Genomic DNA, 20996 nt, shown 5'->3' with positions numbered 1-20996 from the left:
GCGCCATGTTCGCGGAACGGCAGCGGAACGCCGGGGCGCAGGGCCCGGGCCGGCCGGTAAGGAGTGCGCGCGGGGCCGCGGGGCGCCGGGCCGGTTCCGGGGCGCGGCGGAGGTGACCGGCCCCCCGCCCTCCGCAGGGCCCCGCGGCGGCAGCGGGGAGGCGGCGTCGGCGGCCGCCGGGAGACAGCGCGGCCGAGCCCGGCAAGCGGCCCGGGAAGCGGAGGCGGGCCGGCGCGCAGCGGGCGGCGGCGGAGGGGCGCCCGGCCGGGCCCGGGGAGCCGCCGCGGAGCGGGCAGCGCCCGGACGCAGGTACCGCTGCCGCCCTGCGGCGGGGCCGGCCGGGGCTGCTGGGGCCGCGGCGGGAGCCGGACCGGCCGCCCTGACGTCCCTCTCGGCCCCCCCAGGCGCGCCGGCTGAGCCGCCCCGGCCGAGCGCGGAGCCCGCGGCGCTGCGGCCCGGGGAGCCGGCGCGGGGCCCGGGCAGGAGGCAGCGCGGGAACAAGCGGCGGGCGCAGCACGAGCCCCAGCCCCGGGCGGGACCCGGCGGGGCGCGGCGCGCGGGGCCGGAGCTGCCCGGCGCGGGCTCGGGCCGGTCGGCGGCGCTGCGGGCGCGGATGGAGGAGCGGCTGCTGGGCGCGCGGTTCCGCTACATCAACCAGCAGCTCTACACGTCCAGCAGCCGGGACGCAGCGCGGCTCTTCCAGAGCGACCCCGAGGCCTTCGAGATCTACCACCGCGGCTTCGCCCGGCAAGTGGAGCGCTGGCCGGAGAACCCCGTGCGCCGCATCATCCGCTGCCTGCGGCGCCGGTGAGCGGGCGGGCCGGGACAGCCGCGGCGGGTGAGCGGCGGGGTGTCCTGAGCTCCCCTCCCCCGGCCAGGCCGGCCTCGCTCGTGGTGGCAGATTTTGGGTGCGGTGACTGCAAGATTGCGAGCAGCATCAAGAACAAGGTTCACTGCTTCGACCTGGTGCCTCTCAGCCCGCTGGTCACCGTCTGCGACATGGCCAAGGTGGGGCTGGGGGACGAGGCTGCGAGGCTGCGGGCTGGGAGCTGAACGTGGGGACAGGAGAGTGCGGTCGGGGATCCCGGGCGCCAGAGGGAGCACGCGTGTGTTTGGGGAACTGGGGCACCTCCACCCGTGGGCTCCGGACAAGGTGCGCCATTGAGCCCGAGGGCCTGGGGAGCGGGAACGCGGAAGGGCCGCTTGGCCCCGTCACCATCCTCCTCCCGCTCCTGGGCGGGCGTCCTGGTTGGCGTGTGACAGGTGCCTTTGGCAGCCGAGTCGGTGGATGTCGCGGTGTTCTGCCTGGCGCTGATGGGCACCAACCTGCAGGAGATCCTGGAAGAGGCCAACCGTGTGCTGAAGCCCGGGTAGGCACAGACATGTGGCCGGCTGTGCTGGGCGGGGGCCGGGAGGTGTCGGGGTGCGCGAGGAGGGGCGGGCTGGCCTTTGGGTGGGGGTTCAGGAGGTGTTGGGGTGCGCAGGGAGGGGCGGGCTGGCCTTTGGGTGGGGGTTCAGGAGGTGTCGGGGTGTGCAGGGAGGGGCGGGCTGGCCTTTGGGTGGGGGTTCAGGAGGTGTCGGGGTATGCGGGGAGGGGCGGGCTGGCCTTTGGGCGGGGGTTCAGGAGGTGTCGGGGTGTGCGGGGAGGGGCGGGCTGGCCTTTGGGCGGGGGTTCAGGAGGTGTCGGGGTGCGCGGGGAGGGGCGGGCTGGCCTTTGGGCGGGGGTTCAGGAGGTGTCGGGGTGCGCGGGGAGGGGCGGGCTGGCCTTTGGGTGGGGGTTCAGGAGATGTCAGGGTGCACAGGGAGGGGTGAGCCGGCCTCGGTGGGCTGTGCCGCCGGAGCTGCCGGGCTGTGCCGCCGGAGCTGCCCGTGCCGCCGCTCAGGGCTGCGCTGTTCCGCAGGGGCACGCTGCTGGTGGCTGAGGTGGCCAGCCGCTTTGAGGACATCCGAACCTTTGTGAACGCCATGGCTCAGCTGGGCTTCAAGAGCGTCTCCAAGGTGCGTCCCCAAGCCTGCTCGGAGCTGGGGGGCCCTAGGAGCCCCTGGTCCGCAGAGCGCCCCTGAGGCTCGGGCAGCGCGGCCGGGCGCTGGCGGGGACTGCGCCCAGGGGTGGTGGCAGTGTGTGGGGGCACACGGGGATGTGGGGCTGAGGTCTGGGGGGAGGTCTGAGGGGCCTGGGGCCAATGGGGCTGTGGTACTTATTTCTTATGGAGCCTGGGGGAACTGGGCTCTGTGGGGTATGTGGTACTGGGGTTTGAAAGTGTGGTTTTGGGGGACCTGGGACCATCTGGGTTCTGGGACTCAGAGCACACAGGAGATGAGGAGCATGAGTTGGGGTAGGGGAGCAGGGGCCACCCAGGGGACATGGTGCTGGAGTTTGGGGGGGGTCAGTGATCCTGGAGCCCCCGGGAAGGTGGGAGGGTTGGGGTTGGCAGTGGTGCTGGGGCCGGAGCTCCCTGGCGGTGCTTCCGCAGGACCTCTCCAGCGCCTTCTTCTACCTGCTGGAGTTCGCCAAGACCGGAGCCCCCCGGGGCCGCCCCGCGCCCGGGCTGCGCCTGCGGCCCTGCCTGTACAAGCGCCGCTGAGGGCGGGGCTGAGCGCCAGGCCCCGCCCCTGGGACCCGCCCACAGCCGGGCCTCGGCCCCGCCCCGCGCCTGCGGCCCTGCCTGTACAAGCGCTGCTGGGGGCGGGGCTGAGCGCCAGGCCCCGCCCCTTGGCCTCGGCCCCGCCTGCGGCTGTGTTTGTACAAGCGCCGCTGGGGGCGGGGCGGAGCGCCAGGCCCCTCCCTCGGCCCCGCCCCCAGCCGGGCCTCGGCCCCGCGCCGCGCCTGCGGCCGTGTTTGTACAAGCGCCGCTGGGGGCGGGGCTGAGCGCCAGGCCCCTCCCTCGGCCCCGCCCCCAGCCGGGCCTCGGCCCCGCGCCGCGCCTGCGGCCGTGTTTGTACAAGCGCCGCTGGGGGCGGGGCTGAGCGCCAGGCCCGCCCCTCGGCCCCGCCTCGCGCAGGCGCGGTTCCCAATAAAGCGGCGGTTTCCTCACGGCTGCGGTGTCGGGGGGCGGGGCCTGGGGCGGGGCGCGGGGCGGGGCCGGCGGCGCGTGCGCAGTGCGCGCGGGCCTGCTGCGGTCGTGCCGGGATGTCGGGGCCGGGCGGGCCGGGCCCCGGCGCGGGGAAGCTGGACATCAACCGCGCCGGCGTGGCCGAGCTGGAGGGCGCGCTCAGCGGCATCGGCCGCCGCCGGGCCCGCGGCATCGTGCGCAAGAGAGAGGTGCGGGCGGCGGCGCCGCCGGGCGGGGCGGCGGGGCGCTGCGGGAGCGGTCCCGGCGGGGCCGGGGGAGCGCGGCGCCGGGCGGGAGGCGCCGTGCCCGGGGCCGGCCTGTGCTGCCGCGCCTGGGGCGGCCGCGGCCTGCGCTGCGGGCCCCGCGGGCCCCGCGGGCGGGGTCGGGCCGGCTGGCACCGGCAGCGCCGGCCGCCTCGGGTCCCGCAGCCGGGCTGTCCCGCCGGCACCGGCGCTGCGCCGGGCCGAGGAGCCGCTTGCCCTCCCGCGGTGCCGGGGGCGGGCCCGCCGGGATCCGCCGGGCGGTCGGGGCTGCGCTCTGCGGCGGCTCAGCGCTCCCGGGCCGCCGTGTCCCGGGCCGCCGAGTCCCGGGCTCCCGAGTCCCGGGCTCCCGAGTCCCGGGCTCCCGAGTCCCGGGCTCCCGAGTCCCGGGCTGAGGGCGCTGCCGGGAGCAGGAAAAGGAGTTCCCGGTGGGGCAGGAAGGAGCAGCCGGTGCGGTCACCGCGGGCTGGAACGCCGCCGCTCCCGGGCTGGGTGACGAGCTGTCATCGGGACGTGACAGCCGGAGAGGCCGGTGTGCGGTAGTCACCGGGTGACCCGGCCGGGGAGGTGAGCGCGATCTCGGGATGTGTGTGCATCACCGGGTGGCACGGCCGGGGAGGTGAGCGCAATCCTGGGATGTGTGTGCATCACCGGGTGACCCGGCCGAGGAGGTGAGCGCGATCCCGGGATGTGTGTGCATCACCGGGTGGCACGGCCGGGGAGGTGAGCGCGATCCCGGGATGTGTGTGCATCACCGGGTGGCACGGCCGGGGAGGTGAGCGCAATCCTGGGATGTGTGTGCATCACCGGGTGGCACGGCCGGGGAGGTGAGCGCGATCCCGGGATGTGTGTGCATCACCGGGTGGCACGGCCAGGGAGGTGAGCGCGATCCCGGGATGTGTGTGCATCACCGGGTGACCCGGCCGGGGAGGTGAGCGCGATCTCGGGATGTGTGTGCATCACTGGGTGGCACGGCCGGGGAGGTGAGCGCAATCCCGGGATGTGTGTGCATCACCGGGTGGCACGGCCAGGGAGGTGAGCGCGATCCCGGGATGTGTGTGCATCACCGGGTGGCACGGCCGGGGAGGTGAGCGCGATCCCGGGATGTGTCTGCATCACCGGGTGACCCGGCCAGGGAGGTGAGCGCGATCCCGGCCGTGTCTGCATCACCGGGTGACCCGGCCAGGGAGGTGAGCGCGATCCCGGCCGTGTCTGCATCACCGGGTGACCCGGCCAGGGAGGTGAGCGCGATCCGGGCCGCGTCTGCTGTGGCGCTTTAGCAGCGACAGGGGTGTTGGTGCCACCTTTCTGCCGTTGGCGCCACAGAGGGCTGGTGAGGTCCCGGCTGGGCTCCAGCGTTGGGCGCGGGACGCAGAGGAGTCGGGGAACGGCTGGTTTGACAAGGCCGGGCCAGGAGAGCTTGGCTTTTTTTGGCCTGGAAAAGGAGGCTGAGGGGCAGGGTCACCGCTATAAATACAGCGGGAATGTAAACACCGTGGGCCGGAAGAGTAAAAGCCGTTTAAACAAAAGACTGCTGGTCCCAGAACAGGTGAGGACGGGCTCATGGAAACGGGGCCTGTCGGTAGGGCTGTGCTTGGTAAACCCGCTTGCAGGGGAGGAGCGGCAGGAGCGCCCTGAAACAGCGCAGGTGAATTTGGGAGAACGGTCGGAACCTTGTCTGGGCGCTGGCGCCTGCGTGACCGGACAAGGGGGATGCTTTCCCGGATCGTGCCCCCGGTGGGGTTGAGGCCCCTTGGGCGGGTGGCGGGAGCCGCCCGGGGTGCGTGCGGGTCCCACTGCGGCTCCAGGCAGCGCCCGGCCCCTGTTCGCAGGACCGCGGGGGCCCTGCACGCGCACGTGTGTCTGCAGGACACGGGGCTGTTCCCATCCCCGAGCTGCAGACGGGGCCGATCGACCGCGTGGGCAGGGAACGCTCCAGGGCTCGGCTGGGCTCCGGGACTCGGCTCCGGGTCTTGGCTCCAGGTCTCAGCTCGGCTCTGGGTCTCAGCTCTGGGTCTTGGCTCCAGGTCTCAGCTCGGCTCTGGGTCTCAGCTCTGGGTCTTGGCTCCGGGTCTCGGCTCAGCTCTGGGTCCCGGGTCTCAGGTCGGCTCCGGGTCTCAGCTCCGCTTGGCTCCAGGTCTTGGCTCCAGGTCTTAGCTCTGCACCTCGGCTCCAGGTCTTAGCTCTGCACCTCGGCTCTGGGTCTCAGCTCCACTTGGCTCTGGGTCTCAGCTCCAGGTCTCAGCTCAGCTCAGCTGAGCCATTTTCCCTTTCTGAGCTCTCGCCTGTGCCTGGTGCTGCCGCCGGCGTGCGGAGCAGCTCTGTTGCTGTTCCTCGCAGACGTCGCAGTTTCGCTCAGGGCAGGGCAGTGTGGGCACAGGAGCGATTGCGTGGGAAGGGCTTTTTGGGCAGGAGGCACCCCCGTCCCCGGGACGGGAGCGATCAGGACTCGCTGTACACAGGTCTGGCGCAGCTCCGGCCCCGAGGAGCTGAGGGCTGTGAGCGGGTGGGTCCGCGGCCAGGAAGGACCCGGGAGGGACTGCGCCCGGTCCCGCTTCGGGGCTGCTCGCGGGTGTCCCGGCTGCACGGCCACTCTCGCTTCTCCTCCCGCAGGAACTGAAGGGCTTCAGCTCGCTCGATGATCTTCTGCACGTCAAAGGCATCACCACCCGCATCCTGGAGCTGAACAGCCAGCGCATGACGTGCAGGAGGAGGCCGAGCGGCGAGGAGGCTGCGAGGGCCAGCCCGGCTCCGCAGGACGGCAAAGCTGCGGCGCCCCAGGTGGGAACGGCGGCTGCCCTGCCAGGGGGACAGCGCGGGGTGGGGGTCTGCGCTGGGACAGGGACAGGAACAGGGGCAGGGACAGGGTCTGCACTGGGACAGGGACAGGGTCTGGGTCTGTGCTGGGACAGGGACAGGGACAGGGTCTGGGTCTGTGCAGGGACAGGGGCAGGGTGTGCGCTGGGACAGGGACAGGGGCAAGGACAGGGTCTGGGTCTGCACTGGGACAGGGGCAGGGTCTGTGCAGGGACAGGGGCAGGGTGTGCGCTGGGACAGGCGGTGGCCAGCGCAGGGGCAGGAGCTCTGTGGGGCAGAGACACGTCTGCTTTGCCACCGCAGCCGCAGCAGCGCCGTGTCCGGTCGCGCAGCCAGCGGCCTGCCTGCTGTCCCTGGGCGGTGGCAGCTCGCATCGGGGACCGTCCTGCGGGGGAGCCTGGGACAGTGCGGCCCCGTTGACGCTGCCGTGTCCCGCGGTGTCCCCGAGCACAGAGCCGGCGCTGCCGTGTCCCGCGGGGCTGCGGTGTCCCCGAGCGCGGAGCCGGCGCTGCCGTGTCCCGCGGGGCTGCAGGGTCCCCGAGCACAGAGCCCGGCCTGGCACTCCCTGGCTCTGTGACACCTCTGCCCCGGCGTCCCTGACAGGGACGGTGCCGACGGGGGCAGTGCCGGTGCGTGGGGCTCCAGGGGCCGCGGGGAGGTCCCACTCGCTCGTCACTGCCACCGGGACGGGGCGTGGAGAGAGCGTCTTCCCCCGGGGCGGCAGCACGGCGGGCACGTCCGTGCGTCCTGCCGCGCTCCTGCCCGGCTGCGGGACACAGTGCCGTGACGCTGCCGGTGCTGCTTGGCCCTGGCCAGCGTGTCCCGCGGCGGCGCGGGGGCGGACAGGGCTGCGGGCGGGGTTGGCGCGGGAAGAGTTTCACCACGGGGGTGTCGGCGCCTGCGCTGCCCCCGCCCGGCAGCGCGTCCCGCGTTCGCTGCCACCAGAGCCGCCTGGCCCGCTTCTGTTCGGGCTGCCGGGGGGGTGCCTGGGAAGGGCTCAGCACCCCGAGCCGGGTGTCCATGCGCTGTGACAGGGTGACCAGCGTGACTGACTGACCGTGCAGTGTAACAGGGTGACCGGTGCGACTGACTGTGCGCTGTGACACAGGGACCAGCGTGACGGACTGACCGTGCAGTGTAACGGGGTGACCGGTGCGACTAACTGTGCGCTGTGACACGGGGACCAGCGTGACGGACTGACCGTGCGGTGTAACGGAGTGACCGGTGTGACTGACTGTGCGCTGTGACACGGGGACCAGCGTGACGGACTGACCGTGCGGTGTAACGGAGTGACCGGTGTGACTGACTGTGCGCTGTGACACAGGGACCAGCGTGACGGACTGACCGTGCGGTGTAACGGGGTGACCGATGTGGCTGACTGTGTGCTGTGACACGGGGACCAGCGTGACTGACTGACTGTGTGGTGTAACGGGGTGACCGACGTGACTGACTGTGCGCTGTGACACGGGGACCAGCGTGACTGACTGACCGTGTGGTGTAACGGGGTGACCGGCGTGACTGACTGTGCGCTGTGACACGGGGACCAGCGTGACTGGGTAATGTAATGGGGTGACCCGTGTGACTGACTGTGCGGTGTGATGGGGTGACCAGTGTGACTGACTGGGTGGTGCAACGGGGTGACTGCTCTCACTGGGTGATGTGAAGGGGTGTCCAGTGTGACTGAGTAATGTAACAGGGTGACCAGCATGACTGACTGTGCAGTGTGACAGGGTGACCAGTGTGACTGACCAGATGCTGTGACGGGGTGACCGGTGTGACTGGGTGACCGGCGTTGACTGGGTGACCAGTCTCACTGGGTGCTGTGACGGGGTGACCATTCTGCTGTGCTGGGGGTCCCGGGCCGGTGCTCAGCTGGTTTCCGAGCGCGTGCTGGTTTCCGAGCGCAGATGAACCCGGCCCTGGCCGCGCTGTGACCAGCCCCTCTCCCTCTGCTTCTGCCGCAGAGCGTTCCTGCGCGGCTGGGTCGTTTGAGGGAGGAGGTTGAGCGGATCCCCAGGGCTGAGCCGTTCTGCCGCAAGTGCGGGTCGGGCTCTGCAAGACCCGAACGCATCAGCGCGGGGGTCGCAGTATCAGCACAGGGATCACAGTATCAGCACAGGGATCACAGTATCAGTGTGGGGAATCAGCGCGGGGGTCGCGGTATCAGCGCATGGTCGTGGTGTCGTCGCGGGGGTCGCAGTATCAGCGCAGGGTCGTGTTGCCTCCCTGCTCGCGGTTCGTCCAGGTCCGAGCGCGGAGCCCGCTCCAGGCTGTGCAGCGGTTGCTCTGGTGCAGCCCCGTGCCGGCGGGCGCTGCTCTGCCCGCTGGTGCTGAGCTCCGCTCCGCCTGTGCTGAACGCACCTGGCCTGTGTGTGTCCAGTGCAGCGAGTGACGCATGTCACGCCGGGCGCCTGTCCTGTTCTTCAACCTGCCCGAGGGTCAGCCTGAGGGTGTAACCGGGAAAGGTTCCGTCTGCTTCCGCACCGCGGATAAGGCAAGCGCCGAGTGCCGCCTTTGGCACGCGCGTTTGGGTGCGCACAAGGCCAGCAGCACCCCCGCGGCGTCCCCGGCGCTGCGGCCGGGACCGCTGGGTGCGGACCCGAGCCCGTGGTGCTGAGCGGTGCTGAGCGGTGCGAGCACGGCCGTGTGGGTCAGTCTGCTGCGTGTCTGCGCTCTGACTGCGGCGCTTCGGGGAGCAAACGCAGCTCTTTTGAAAGGGCCGTTGGCAGCGGGTCTCGTCAGCGGGCGCGGGGCACGGCCCCGCCGTCCTGCACCACGGCCCTGCTGTCCTGCACCACGGCCCCGCCGTCCTGCACCACGGCCCCGCCGTCCTGAACCACGACTCCGCCATCTGCCACGGACCCGCCGCCCGCCACGGACCCGCCGTCCTGCGCCGCGGCCGCGCGTCGGGCCGCCTGAAGAGGCTTCTGCCACCTCCCCAGTTTCACGCACCCACCGCACTCCCCTTGTTCCCGCGGTGTCTCCCGCAGCCCGAGCCGTGCTGCCCTGCTGCCCTGCGGGCGCTGAGCGCGGGTGACGCTGCGCTGCTGGCGGGGCCGCGCGCGGCGCGTTGGACACGGCTCCTGGTGTGGCGCAGGGTGGCGGCTGCTGCTGCTCCTGCTCCTGCTGCTGCTCCTGCTTCCTCCGGGCGATCACTGCGTGCTGCTGCTGCTTTAAATCGTTTCCCGGTGTCGCTCGCCGTGCTGTTCCCGGGGAGGGACCGTGGGGGCGTGTGGGACAAGCCCTGGAGCCGTGACCGGGTGGTGCTGGCTGGGCGCTGGTTGGAGCGCGGCCGGCGCCCCCGCTCCGGCACGGGGTCCTGCCCAGCACAGCCACCCGCAGGGGGACAGCCGGCCCGGGGTGTCCCTGCGCCGGGACGTGGCGCTGCAGCTGGTGCTGCTCGTGTGGCCGCTGCTCCTGCTGGGTGCGGAGCCGCCCGAGGCCGCGCCGGAGCCGTGCAGCGGGGCTGGGAAGTCACGCGTCACCACGTGATGCCAAGCGTGGCTGCCGGTGACCCCAGAGAGCCCCGCTCTTGGTGACCCCAGAGACCCCTGCTCTTGGTGACCCCAGACAGCCCTGCTCTTGGTGACCCCAGAGAGCCCCGCTCTTGGTGACCCCAGAGAGCCCCGCTCTTGGTGACCCCAGCGAGCCCCGGCCTTGGTGACCCCAGACAGCCCTGCTCTTGGTGACCCCAGAGAGCCCCGCTCTTGGTGACCCCAGAGACCCCTGCTCTTGGTGACCCCAGACAGCCCTGCTCTTGGTGACCCCAGGGAGCCCCGGCCTTGGTGACCCCAGGGAGCCCCGGCCTTGGTGACCCCAGGGAGCCCTGCTCTTGATGACTCCAGAGAGCCCTGCTCTTGGTGACCCCAGAGAGCCTCGCTCTTGGTGACCCCAGAGAGCCCCGGCCTTGGTGACCCCAGAGAGCCCCGGCCTTGGTGACCCCAGAGAGCCCCGGCCTTGGTGACCCCAGGGAGCCCCGGCCTTGGTGACCCCAGGGAGCCCCGGCCTTGGTGACCCCAGACAGCCCCGCTCTTGGTGACCCCAGACAGTCCCGCTCTTGGTGACCCCAGCGAGCCCCGCTCTTGGTGACCCCAGCGAGCCCCGCTCTTGGTGACCCCAGAGACCCCTGCTCTTGGTGACCCCAGAGAGCCCCGCTCTTGGTGACCCCAGAGAGCCCCGCTCTTGGTGACCCCGGACAGCCCTGCTCTTGGTGACCCCAGAGAGCCCCGCTCTTGGTGACCCCAGGGAGCCCTGCTCTTGGTGACCCCGGACAGCCCTGCTCTTGGTGACCCCAGAGAGCCCCGCTCTTGGTGACCCCAGCGAGCCCCGCTCTTGGTGACCCCGGACAGCCCTGCTCTTGGTGACCCCAGAGAGCGCCGCTCTTGGTGACCCCAGAGAGCCCCGCTCTTGGTGACCCCAGACAGTCCCGCTCTTGGTGACCCCGGACAGCCCTGCTCTTGGTGACCCCAGAGAGCCCCGCTCTTGGTGACCCCAGAGAGCCCCGCTCTTGGTGACCCCAGAGAGCCCCGCTCTTGGTGACCCCGGACAGCCCCGGCCTTGGTGACCCCAGAGAGCCCCGGCCTTGGTGACCCCAGGGAGCCCCGGCCTTGGTGACCCCAGACAGCCCCGCTCTTGGTGACCCCAGACAGCCCTGCTCTTGGTGACCCCAGACAGCCCCGCTCTTGGTGACCCCAGAGAGCCCCGCTCTTGGTGACCTGGCGCCCCTGCCCGTCTGTAGCTCGTCACCCCCATGCTGCACAGACGAGCCCGTCTGCTCCTGGGCCACTGCTCTGCCTGGCAGCCCCAGCGTGTCCCCAGCGCGTCCCCCCAACTCCCCAGCGTGTCCCCCAGCGTGTCCCCCCAACTCCCCTGTGTGTCCCCCAGTGTGTCCCCCCAGCTCCCCCATGTGTTCCTCCAGCTCCCCAGTGTGTCCCCTCCGGTCCCCAGCGTGTCCCCCAGCCGGGAGCACCCCGAGAGCCAGGCACAGGGTGGCAGCAGACAGATGGACAGACAGACAAACGGACAGACAGACGGACAGACGGCCCTGACCCGCCTCTCGCTGTGTCGCAGGCGGTGGCCGAGCAGGACACGCCGGGCCCCTGGGAGCCGGAGCGCCCCGGGAAGGGCAGCCCGGGCCCGGGGGGCGATGGCTCCGGCGGGCGAGGGGCGCCGGAGCCCGTCAGCTCCACGGTCTGCGGGGAGCAGGAGGAGGAGGACGACGAGGAGGAAGAGGAGAGCTGGTGCAGCGAGGACGGGGAGGACAGCAGCAACGTCTACTTCTACTACACCATCGGGGAGCGCTGGATCGACTACCTGCAGCGCACGGAGGACGGGGCGCTGCTCCGCCATGTGCGGCCCAAGGTGAGCGACGCGAGCGCTGCGTCCCGGGGGGGCCACGTTGCGGTAGCCGACGCGGGCACACGTCCTGCGGGCCCGTCCTGGTGCCTGGCGGCCTCAGAGCCTTCCGGCACCCGCTGCAGCGCCAGGGCAGGCGGGCGGGGCGTGCCGGGCTGCGGCTGCTGCTGCAGACCCTCCAGGGCCTGCCGGGGGGCGCGGGCCGGGCGCCGCGGGCTCCGCGCTGCAGGCGGTGCTGGGCAGCCCTGGGCCTGCCCGGCTGCCGGGAAGGAGGCACCGCCACAGCCTGTCCCAGCACCGCTGGCTGTCCCCATCCCCACGGAGCCGCCCCGTGCGCCACCGGGGTCCCCGTGTCCTGCGGAGCCTGAGCTGCAGCGGCAGCAGCGCCGGGGCCGGGCAGGGGCTGGGGTGTTCGTGAGCGCTGCGCGAGGAGCCCTGAGCATGGGCTGCGGCGGGTGCTGCGGGTGCTGCGCGCGGGGCTGAGGGAAGGAGCCCTGGCTCCATCAGCCGCCCTGGCTCCATCAGCTGCCCCGCGCTGCTGGCAGCCCCGCGGCTCTGCACGGGGCTGGGGGAAGGAGCCCCGGCTCCATCAGCCGCCCCGTGCTGCCGGCAGCCCCGCGGCTCTGCACGGGGCTGGGGGAAGGAGCCCCGGCTCCAGCAGCCGCCCCGGCTCCAGCAGCCACCCTGCGCTGCTGGCAGCCCCGCGGCTCTGCACGGGCCGGGGATGCAGGTCCTGCGGTGCAGCCCCGTGGGGACGGTCCGCACGGCCACGTGTCCTGGCACAGCTCTCCGTGCTGGCAGCTCCAGCGCCCAGCTGCAGAACTTTGTGCCGGGATCCCCATGTGGGCTGGGGTCCGCTGTTCCCTGGGGTCCCTGCTCCCGTGGGTCTGTGTGACAAGGGTTCAGTGTGAGCTCACGTTCCGTGGGTTTGCTCAGCCCCGCTTTGGTCCGGGTGCAGCCGTTGCTGCCGTTCTCTCGTCAGGTCTGACGTTCCCCTTGAAGGACCCAGTTCCCTTTCCCTTAGGGGCACGGTTCAGCGCTGGGGGCAGGGTGGGCCATGGTTGGATCCAGCGATCCTGAGGGTCTCAAGCTGCGGTGCTGGGGCTCTGGGGGCTGCAGCTCGCCGTGCGGGTCCCTGCGGGGCCGGCGCTGCCGCTGCGGCTCCGGCAGAGGCGGCGGGGGCACCGGGCCGCGCTCCCGCTGCCGTCACCGCCTGTCTCGCAGATGAAGCGCAAGTCGGAGAACGGCCCGGACGGCCGGGCCCTGTCCCCGGGGAAGAAGCTGTGCAAGGGCTCCGAGTTCAGCAGGTGAGCCGGGTGCTGAGCCGAGGAGCCGCGGGGCCGGACCCTTCCCGCCAGCCCCGTCCCTGGGCATCTCCAACGCCGTCTGGGTGACCCTGCGGGGGGTGGGACCAGCCGAGCTCCGGCGGTGCCTCCAGCCTCCGCCAGCCCGTGTGTGCGGAGGGGCGGGGGGTGACGCGTCCCGCGGGGATGGGACGGGCGGTGCGCTGGGAGCCCGGCGGCGGGTGGCTCGCGGGGACTCGGGTCCCTGCGCTGCCCGGCCGCGGCGCCGGAGCGTCTCACCTCGGCGTTGTGTGTGTGCCCGTCCAGGACACTGGGTCCCTGCACGCCCAGCCCCACCACCACCTTCGGGGACCTGCGCAACGCCAAGGCCGGGCCGGCGCGCCGGCGCCGCATCCCCGCGGTGCTGCCGCCACCCGAGCTGCAGGACTGGCTCCGCACCTTCCAGGTGGGCTTGGCCGCCTCGCGGGGTTCACGGGGCGCGGGGCCGGGCGGGCAGGGTTGGGTCCTGCGTGGGGTTCCGGTGGGTGCCCGGCCCCGGGCCGGGAGCACGGGTGGGCGCTGGCCCTGGGCCCAGAGGGGCGCTGCGTTGTGTCCCGCCGCACGGCACCGTGTCCCCTCCGGGTGACTCACGGAGCTCCCAGCTGTGCCCCATGGCTGCTCTGTGCAGATCCGGGGCCATCGGGGCCCGGCCAGCGCGTCGAGCTGGGCTGGCTGGTGTCTGAGGGCCGGGCTGGGACAGGGGACAGGGGCTGGGACAGGAGACATGGGCTGGGACAGGGGACAGGGGCTGGACAAGGGACAGAGGCTGGGGTGGGGGACAAGGGCCAGGATAGGGGACAGAAGACAAGGGCCGGAGTGGGGGACAGGGGCTGGGACAAGGGCCGGGAGCTGGGGTGGGGGCCGGGCGCTGTGCGGAGCAGCGGGAGCCTGCGCGGGCCCGTCGCGTGTGTGAGTGTCGTGACGTGTCCCTGTCCCCATCCCCAGCGGTGGAGCGGCCCGGAGAAGCTGCTGGCTCTGGACGAGCTCATTGATCGCTGCGAGCCCTCGCAGATCAAGTACATGATGCAGGTCATTGAGCCGCAGTTCCAGCGGGATTTCATCTCCCTGCTGCCCAAGGAGGTGAGCGGGCTGGGGACGGGCCGGCACCGGCTCCGGGGACCCGCCTCGAGCCGCCGTGCCCGTGCGACTGCGCCCCTCCCGCAGCTCGCGCTCTACGTGCTGTCGTTCCTGGAGCCGCGGGACCTGCTGCGCGCGGCGCAGACCTGCCGCTACTGGCGCGTGCTGGCCGAGGACAACCTGCTGTGGCGGGAGAAGTGCCGCGAGGAGGGTAAGACCCTGCCTGCGGCGCGCTGCGGCCGGGGCGGCGGCGGCACCGCGCAGCCGGTGCGCACGGGCACGCGCCGCTGTGTGCTGCTGGGCACCCGCTGCGTCCCCTCCCGCAGGCATCGAGGAGCCCTTGAACCTGCGGAAGCGGCGCCTGCTGAGCCCCGGCTTCATGTACAGCCCCTGGAAGTTCGCCTTCATGCGGCAGCACAAGATCGACATGAACTGGCGCAGCGGGGAGCTCAAGGCCCCCAAGGTGGGTGCTTGAGGAGTCCCCGTGGGGACGCGCTCGGGCGCTGCGGCGGGGAGGCGGCTGGGCAGGGAGGGTGGCAGAGAATACCCACGGCCACCGAGAATTCTGGAAGAGCCTCAGGAAGAGCCTGGCGCGTGTGGCCCCTCTGCAGGAGCACAGGCCAGGCACGGCCACCGGCAACACGGGAGTTCGAGGCCCTGCAGCTGTGCTCCTGCGGCTCCTGCTCCAGGTCCCGCGCAGCTCGGGGCTCTCCCGCGGCTCCAGCTCCTGTTCAGGTCCCGCACAGCTCGGGGCTCTCCCGCGGCTCCGGCTCCTGTTCAGGTCCCGCACAGCTCGGGGCTCTCCCGCGGCTCCAGCTCCTGTTCAGGTCCCGCACAGCTCGGGGCTCTCCTGTGGCTCCAGCTCCTGTTCAGGTCCCGCACAGCTCGGGGCTCTCCCGCGGCTCCAGCTCCTGCTCGGGGCTCTCCTGTGGCTCCGGCTCCTGTTCAGGTCCCGCACAGCTCGGGGCTCTCCCGCGGCTCCAGCTCCTGTTCAGGTCCCGCACAGCTCGGGGCTCTCCCGCAGCTCCAGCTCCTGTTCTGGTTCCGCACAGCTCGGGGCTCTCCCGCGGCTCCAGCTCCTGTTCAGGTCCCGCACAGCTCGGGGCTCTCCCGCGGCTCCAGCTCCTGTTCAGGTCCTGCACAGCTCGGGGCTCTCCCGCAGCTCCAGCTCCTGTTCAGGTCCCGCACAGCTCGGGGCTCTCCCGCGGCTCCAGCTCCTGTTCTGGTTCCGCACAGCTCGGGACTCTCCTGCGGCTCCAGCTCCTGTTCTGGTTCCGCACAGCTCGGGGCTCTCCCACGGCTCCGGTGCTGCCGCCCAGCGAGGCTGCGGCTCCGCGGCACAGGCGGGGTCCCGGGTCCCGTGCGGGGGGTCTGTCCCTGCAGCTCGTCCCGCAGCGGCCGTGGCCCCAGGAGCGGGCCCCGCGGGCTCAGCCCGGCCGGACAGGTGCGGAGTCCCGGTGCAGAGTCCCGGTGCAGAGTCCCGGTGCAGAGTCCCGGTGCAGAGTCCCGGGTCGGGTCTGTCCCGCCTGGGGCCGCGGGGGCCGCGCGGGGCAGGTGAGCGGATCCCGGCCCCGCCTGCTCCGTGGGGGCCGCGCACGCTCGGCGGGTCCCGGCCCCTGAGCTCGACAGCTTGAGCGGCCTTAACCGCCACAAGGGTCCGTCCGTGTTCCGGGGCCCCGTGCAGTGCACTGTCCCCCAGCAGCTCCCCCGGCAGCTGCGGCCCCGCGGAGAAGCAGCAAGGAGGTGACAGGGTGACAGGGACCGTCTGTCCGTGCCTCTGCCTCCCCGCGGCTCCGGGGCTCTGGGCGCCGCCGCCTCCCTCCGCGCTCCTGTTGTCCCGCGCAGGTGCTGAAGGGGCACGACGACCACGTCATCACCTGCCTGCAGTTCTGCGGCAACCGCATCGTCAGCGGCTCCGACGACAACACGCTCAAGGTGTGGTCGGCGGTCACCGGCGAGGTGAGGGGCCGCCGTCCGTCCGCGGCCGGGGGTGGTGCTGGCGCCGGGGGTGGTGCTGGCGCCGGGGGGCCCGGCGGGCCGTGGCTGCGGGAGGGTGGGAGGCGCTGCGGGTGTGCGGTGACAGGCAAGCGGGGCTCTGCCACGAGTGTTTTCACGCTGCGGGAGGGCAGAAGCTCCACAGGGCTCGGAAGAGCAGGTGCTCATGGTGACGGGGGCGCTGCTGGGGCTGCGTCTGTCCCGGGGGGATGGGCTGGCGACCCTCGCGGGTCCCGCGCGGGCTCGTCCTCGTCCCCGTCCGCGCCGGCCCCTCCCGAGCCAGCGTCTCGGCCCTGTCCGCGCAGTGCGTGCAGACGCTGGTGGGACACACGGGCGGCGTGTGGTCGTCCCAGATGAGGGACAGCGTCGTCATCAGCGGCTCCACGGACCGGACGCTCAAAGTGTGGAACGCGGACACGGGCGAGTGCGTGCACACGCTGTACGGGCACACGTCCACGGTGCGCTGCATGCACCTGCACGGGAACAGGTACGGGCGCGGGCCGGGGTGCTCCGGTCCCGCAGCGGGCACGGGGGGTGTCGAAGGGTTGGGGGCCTGGCCTGTCTGTGGCGGGATTTAAAAGGGGCAATAAGAAAGATGGGGACAGATTTTGAGCAGGGCCTGTTGTGACAGGACAAGGGGTGATGGGTTAAACTAAAGGAGGGAGATTCAGGCTGGATATAAGGAATTGTTGCCCTGAGGGTGGTGAGAGCCTGGCCCAGGTTCCCAGAGAGGTGGTGGCTGAACCATCCCTGAGACATCCCAGGCCAGGCTGGATGGGGTCTGAGCACCCTGAGCTGTGACGGTCGCTGCCATGGCAGGGGGGCTGGGGGCTGGGACGGTCCCTCAGCACAACCTGTGGTTCTGTGGTCGGGGCGGGTGACGGCGCAGCGCTGCCGGCGCTCGGGCTCCGCGCTGTGTGGGTGACGTGTGCGATGCTGTGTGGGACGGTGACCCGGGACAACGGGCCGGGGCCGCCCCGGGCAGCTCGCGTGTCCGCGGTCGCGCGACGGGCTCCGAGCGCGTCCTCGCCCGCAGGGTCGTGAGCGGCTCCCGGGACGCCACCCTGCGCCTCTGGGACATCGAGACGGGGCAGTGCCTGCACGTGCTGATGGGGCACGTGGCCGCCGTGCGCTGCGTGCAGTACGACGGGCACAAGGTGGTGAGCGGCGCCTACGACTACACGGTGAAGGTGTGGGACCCCGAGAGCGAGAGCTGCACGCACACGCTGCAGGGGCACACGAACCGCGTCTACTCCCTGCAGGTGAGGCCCGGCTGCCCTTCCGCCCGCCCGCACAGGGGACACATGGACCGCACAGGGGACACACGGACCACACAGGGGACACACGGACCGTGGGGACACACGGACCACACAGGGGACACATGGACCACAGGGACACACGGACCACACAGGGGACACACGGATCACGGGGACACATGGACTGCACAGGGGACACACGCACCACGAGGACACACTGACCATGTGGGGGACACACGGACCATGCAGGGGACACAGACCGGGTGGGACACACAGACTGTCTGGGACCCGCGCGCACATCGCAGGGACACGCACACGCAGTGGAGGAACACACACCCGGCTGAGGCCGGGACTCAGTCTCCCCCAGGTTAGGCCGGGCTCCCTCTCCCCTGGGTTAGGCCGGGTTCCCTCTCCCCGGGTTAGGCCAGGCTCCCTGTCCCCCGGGTTAGGCCGGGCTCCCTCTCCCCAGGTTAGGCCGGGTCCCTGTCCCCCGGGTTAGGCCGGGCTCCCTCTCCCCTGTGTTAGGCCGGGCTCCCTGTCCCCGGGTTAGGCCGGGCTCCCTGTCCCCCAGGTTAGGCTGGGCTCCCTCTGCCCAGTGTTAGGCTGGGCTCCCTGTCCCTGGGTTAGGCCGGGTCCCTCTCCCCGGGTTAGGCCGGCTCCCTCTCCCCGGGTTAGGCTGGGCTCCCTCTCCCCGGGTTAGGCCAGGTCCCTCTCCCCGGGTTAGGCCGGGTCGCTCTGGCCGCGGTGTGTGCGGCGGCTCCGCTCGCCGTCGCGCTGCTCCAGCTCACCCCACTCTCGGGGTCCCCGTTTGCAGCCCGGCCGGCCGGGCTCTGGGCGTCACAACCCGGCCCAGAAGGTTCTGTGTGTTCAGGACCCTGTTTCCTGCATCGCCGGGGGGATGAGCTCACCGCCCCGCGTGGGCAGGATGCGACTGTCTGCCCCGCGTGCACGTGGGACAGGGACAGCGGGCACGGCCGGTGCCACGAGCCACCAGCTGCCCGTTGAGAATGACGGATCTCATCGGGGCTGTGCAGCGGCTGTGGCCATTCAGTGGTCTCTCATGTGCCATGGGTGCTGCTCTGTGGTGGTTCGGTGGTCTCACATGTGCCATGGGCGCTGGTCTGCGGTGGTTCGGTGGTCTCACATGTGCCATGGGCGCTGGTCCATACCAGTTTGGTCTCTCACGTGCCGCGGGCGCTGCTCTGTGGTGGTTCGGTGATCTCTCACGTGCCGCGGGCGCTGGTCCGTGTCTCCGCAGTTCGACGGGACCCACATCGTGAGCGGCTCCCTGGACACGTCGATCCGCGTGTGGGACGTGGAGAGCGGGAACTGCCTGCACACGCTCATGGGGCACCAGTCGCTCACCAGCGGCATGGAGCTGCGGGACAACATCCTCGTGTCCGGCAACGCCGACTCCACCGTCAAGATCTGGGACATCAAGACGGGGCAGTGCCTGCAGACGCTGCAGGGTGAGCGCGGGGCGGCGCCGGAGCGGGGCTGGTCGCTGCAGCCACATGTGGGGACGCAGGGCAGATGTGGCAGCGTGGGGCAGATGGGTTGGTGTGGTGCAGATGTGGGGGTGCGGTGCAGATGTGGGGTCGCAGGGCAGATGTGGCGGTGCCAGAGCAGGGCTGGTTGCTGCAGCCAGATGTGGGAGCGCAGGGCAGAAATGGGGTCGCGGGGCAGATGTGGCGGGGCCGGAGCAGGGCTGGTCGCTGCCACCAGATGTGGCGGTGTGGGACAGATGTGCTGTCGCGGGGCAGGTGTTCCCCGCGGTGGGCGCTCCTGAGCGGGCTGCGGGGGCGCGGGGCTGACGGAGCCCCCCTTGCAGGGCCCAGCAAGCACCAGAGCGCCGTGACCTGCCTGCAGTTCAGCTCCAAGTTCGTGGTGACCAGCTCCGACGACGGCACCGTCAAGCTCTGGGACCTCAAGACGGGCGAGTTTGTGCGCAACCTGGTGGCGCTGGAGAGCGGGGGCAGCGGGGGCGTCGTGTGGCGCATCCGCGCCTCCAACACCAAGCTGGTGTGCGCCGTGGGCAGCCGCAACGGCACGGAGGAGACCAAGCTGCTGGTGCTGGACTTCGACGTGGACCTGAAGTGAGCCCGGCGGGGCCGGGCGCGGGTCCCGCGGGCCGGGCGGGCGGCTGCGCGTGTGGGGCTGGCCCCGCAGCCGCCCCCGGCTGTAAATACCGCTTGCGGCTGTCCGGGCCTTATTTATATACGTGTGGGCTCCCCGCGGGGAGGCGCCGGCCGGCGCTGCTGAGCATGTTTTGTACACTAATAGAGACATTTATTTCTGTACCTGGGGCCTGCTTCTGCGGTCCCCGAGCTGCACCCCCGCAGTCCATGCACTGTACCCCCGCAGTCCCTGAGCTGCCCCCGCAGTCCCTGAGCTGCCCCCCCGCAGTCCCTGAGCTGCCCCTCCGCAGTCCCTGAGCTGCCCCTGCAGTCCCTGAGCTGCCCCCCCGCAGTCCCTGAGCTGCCCCTGCAGTTCCTGAGCTGCCCCTCGCAGTCCCTGAGCTGCCCCCGCAGTCCCTGAGCTGCCCCCCGCAGTCCCTGAGCTGCCCCTGCAGTCCCTGAGCTGCCCCTGCAGTCCCTGCACTGCCCTCCACAGTCCCTGCACTGCCCTCCACAGTCCCTGAGCTGCCCCCCCGCAGTCCCTGAGCTGCCCCCGCAGTCCCTGAGCTGCACCTCTGCAGTGCCTGAGCTGCCCCCGCAGTCCCTGAGCTGCACCTCTGCAGTGCCTGAGCTGCCCCCCGCAGTCCCTGCGCTGCCCCCGTGGGAGCCGCTGCGGCGCGGTGCAGCCCATGGGCTGCAGGCAGAGGGGGGAGCGCGCAGCCGTCCCCAGAACCTCCGGCCCCGGGACCCGCTCGTCCCGCGCACTCGTGTCCCGATCTGGGGTGCCCCCTGCCCGCCGTCCCGCGGCCGTGCCCCCGCTCTGCGTTTCGGGCGGCGCAGCACACTGGCCATGGCGCGAGGGGCCGAGTGCGAGCGCAGGGACAACTCACCCTGAATGAGGCGGCAGGTGACAGCGGGTCGGGTGGGAGTGCTGAGCTGCTGGGGGCGGGATGGACGCACAGAGGGGTCTGGGCGGGATGGACGCACAGAGGGGTCTGGGTGGGAAGGACGTACAGAGGGGTCTGGGCAGGAAGGGCGTACAGAGGGGGCTGGGCAGGATGGACGTACAGAGGGTTCTGGGCGGGATGGATCAAGGGGCCGAGGCCATTTTTACAAGGTTGAACGAGGCCAAGTGCCAGGTCCTGCACGTGGATCACAACAGAGCAGAACGTGCGCCAGCACGTGCCCAGGTGGCCAAGAGGCCACCAGCTTCCTGGCTGGTACCAGCACTGGGGTGGCCAGCGGGACTAGAGAAGTGATTGTGCCGCTGTACTCGGCACTGCTGAGGCCAAACCTCAAGTCCTGGGGTCAGGTTTGAGCCCCTCATCATCATCATCATCATCATCGTCATCAGGGCATTGAAGGACTAGAGAGTGGAGAGAAGGGAGCGGAGCTGGTGAGGGGCTGGAGCACAATGTGATGGAGACTGAGGGACCTGGGGGTTCAGCTGGAGAACAGGAGCTGAGGGGAGACCTTCTGATCTCTGACCTGTCTGAAAGGAGCTTGGAGCCAGGGAGGTCGGGCTCTGCTCCCCAGGAACAAGCGCCAGGAGCAGAGGAAACGGCCTCAAGTTGCACCAGAGGAGGCTGAGGTTGGATATGGGAACAATTTCTTCCCCAAAGGGCTGTGGGGCATTGGAACAGGCTGCCCAGGGCAGTGCTGGAGTCACCAGCCCTGGAGGGCTGGACAGACGGACAGGAGGTTCTCAGGACAGGGGCAGTGC

The 20996-nt window shown here is 71.5% G+C and overlaps 1 protein-coding gene across 4 annotated transcripts; it reads left to right on the top strand.

The window, feature by feature from the left end:
* The first annotated feature begins 498 nt into the window (after positions 1-498).
* RRP8 (ribosomal RNA processing 8) lies at positions 499-19511 on the top strand. Of its 4 annotated transcripts, XM_080362729.1 has the most exons (16): positions 499-807; positions 879-1008; positions 1264-1370; positions 1902-1998; positions 5927-6094; positions 11201-11491; positions 12710-12792; positions 13096-13234; positions 13774-13908; positions 13993-14116; positions 14232-14368; positions 15751-15864; positions 16206-16387; positions 16937-17162; positions 18415-18625; positions 18988-19511. In XM_080362729.1, exons 1-16 carry the CDS (start codon positions 614-616, stop codon positions 19254-19256), a joined length of 2607 nt encoding a protein of 868 aa, XP_080218855.1. In that variant the 5' UTR covers positions 499-613; the 3' UTR covers positions 19257-19511. The 4 variants fall into 4 exon arrangements, with proteins under 4 accessions (XP_080218855.1, XP_080218856.1, XP_080218857.1 ...); XM_080362730.1 differs by lacking the exon at positions 499-807 and having other exon boundaries at positions 887-1008; positions 1277-1370; XM_080362731.1 differs by lacking the exons at positions 499-807; positions 879-1008; positions 1264-1370; positions 1902-1998 and adding an exon at positions 3120-3262.
* Positions 19512-20996: the final 1485 nt, after the last annotated feature.

This window comes from Nesoenas mayeri, assembly GCF_963082525.1.
Source record: "Nesoenas mayeri genome assembly, chromosome: 1".
Taxonomy (NCBI): domain Eukaryota; kingdom Metazoa; phylum Chordata; class Aves; order Columbiformes; family Columbidae; genus Nesoenas; species Nesoenas mayeri.
This window is presented reverse-complemented; position numbering and strand designations above follow the sequence as displayed.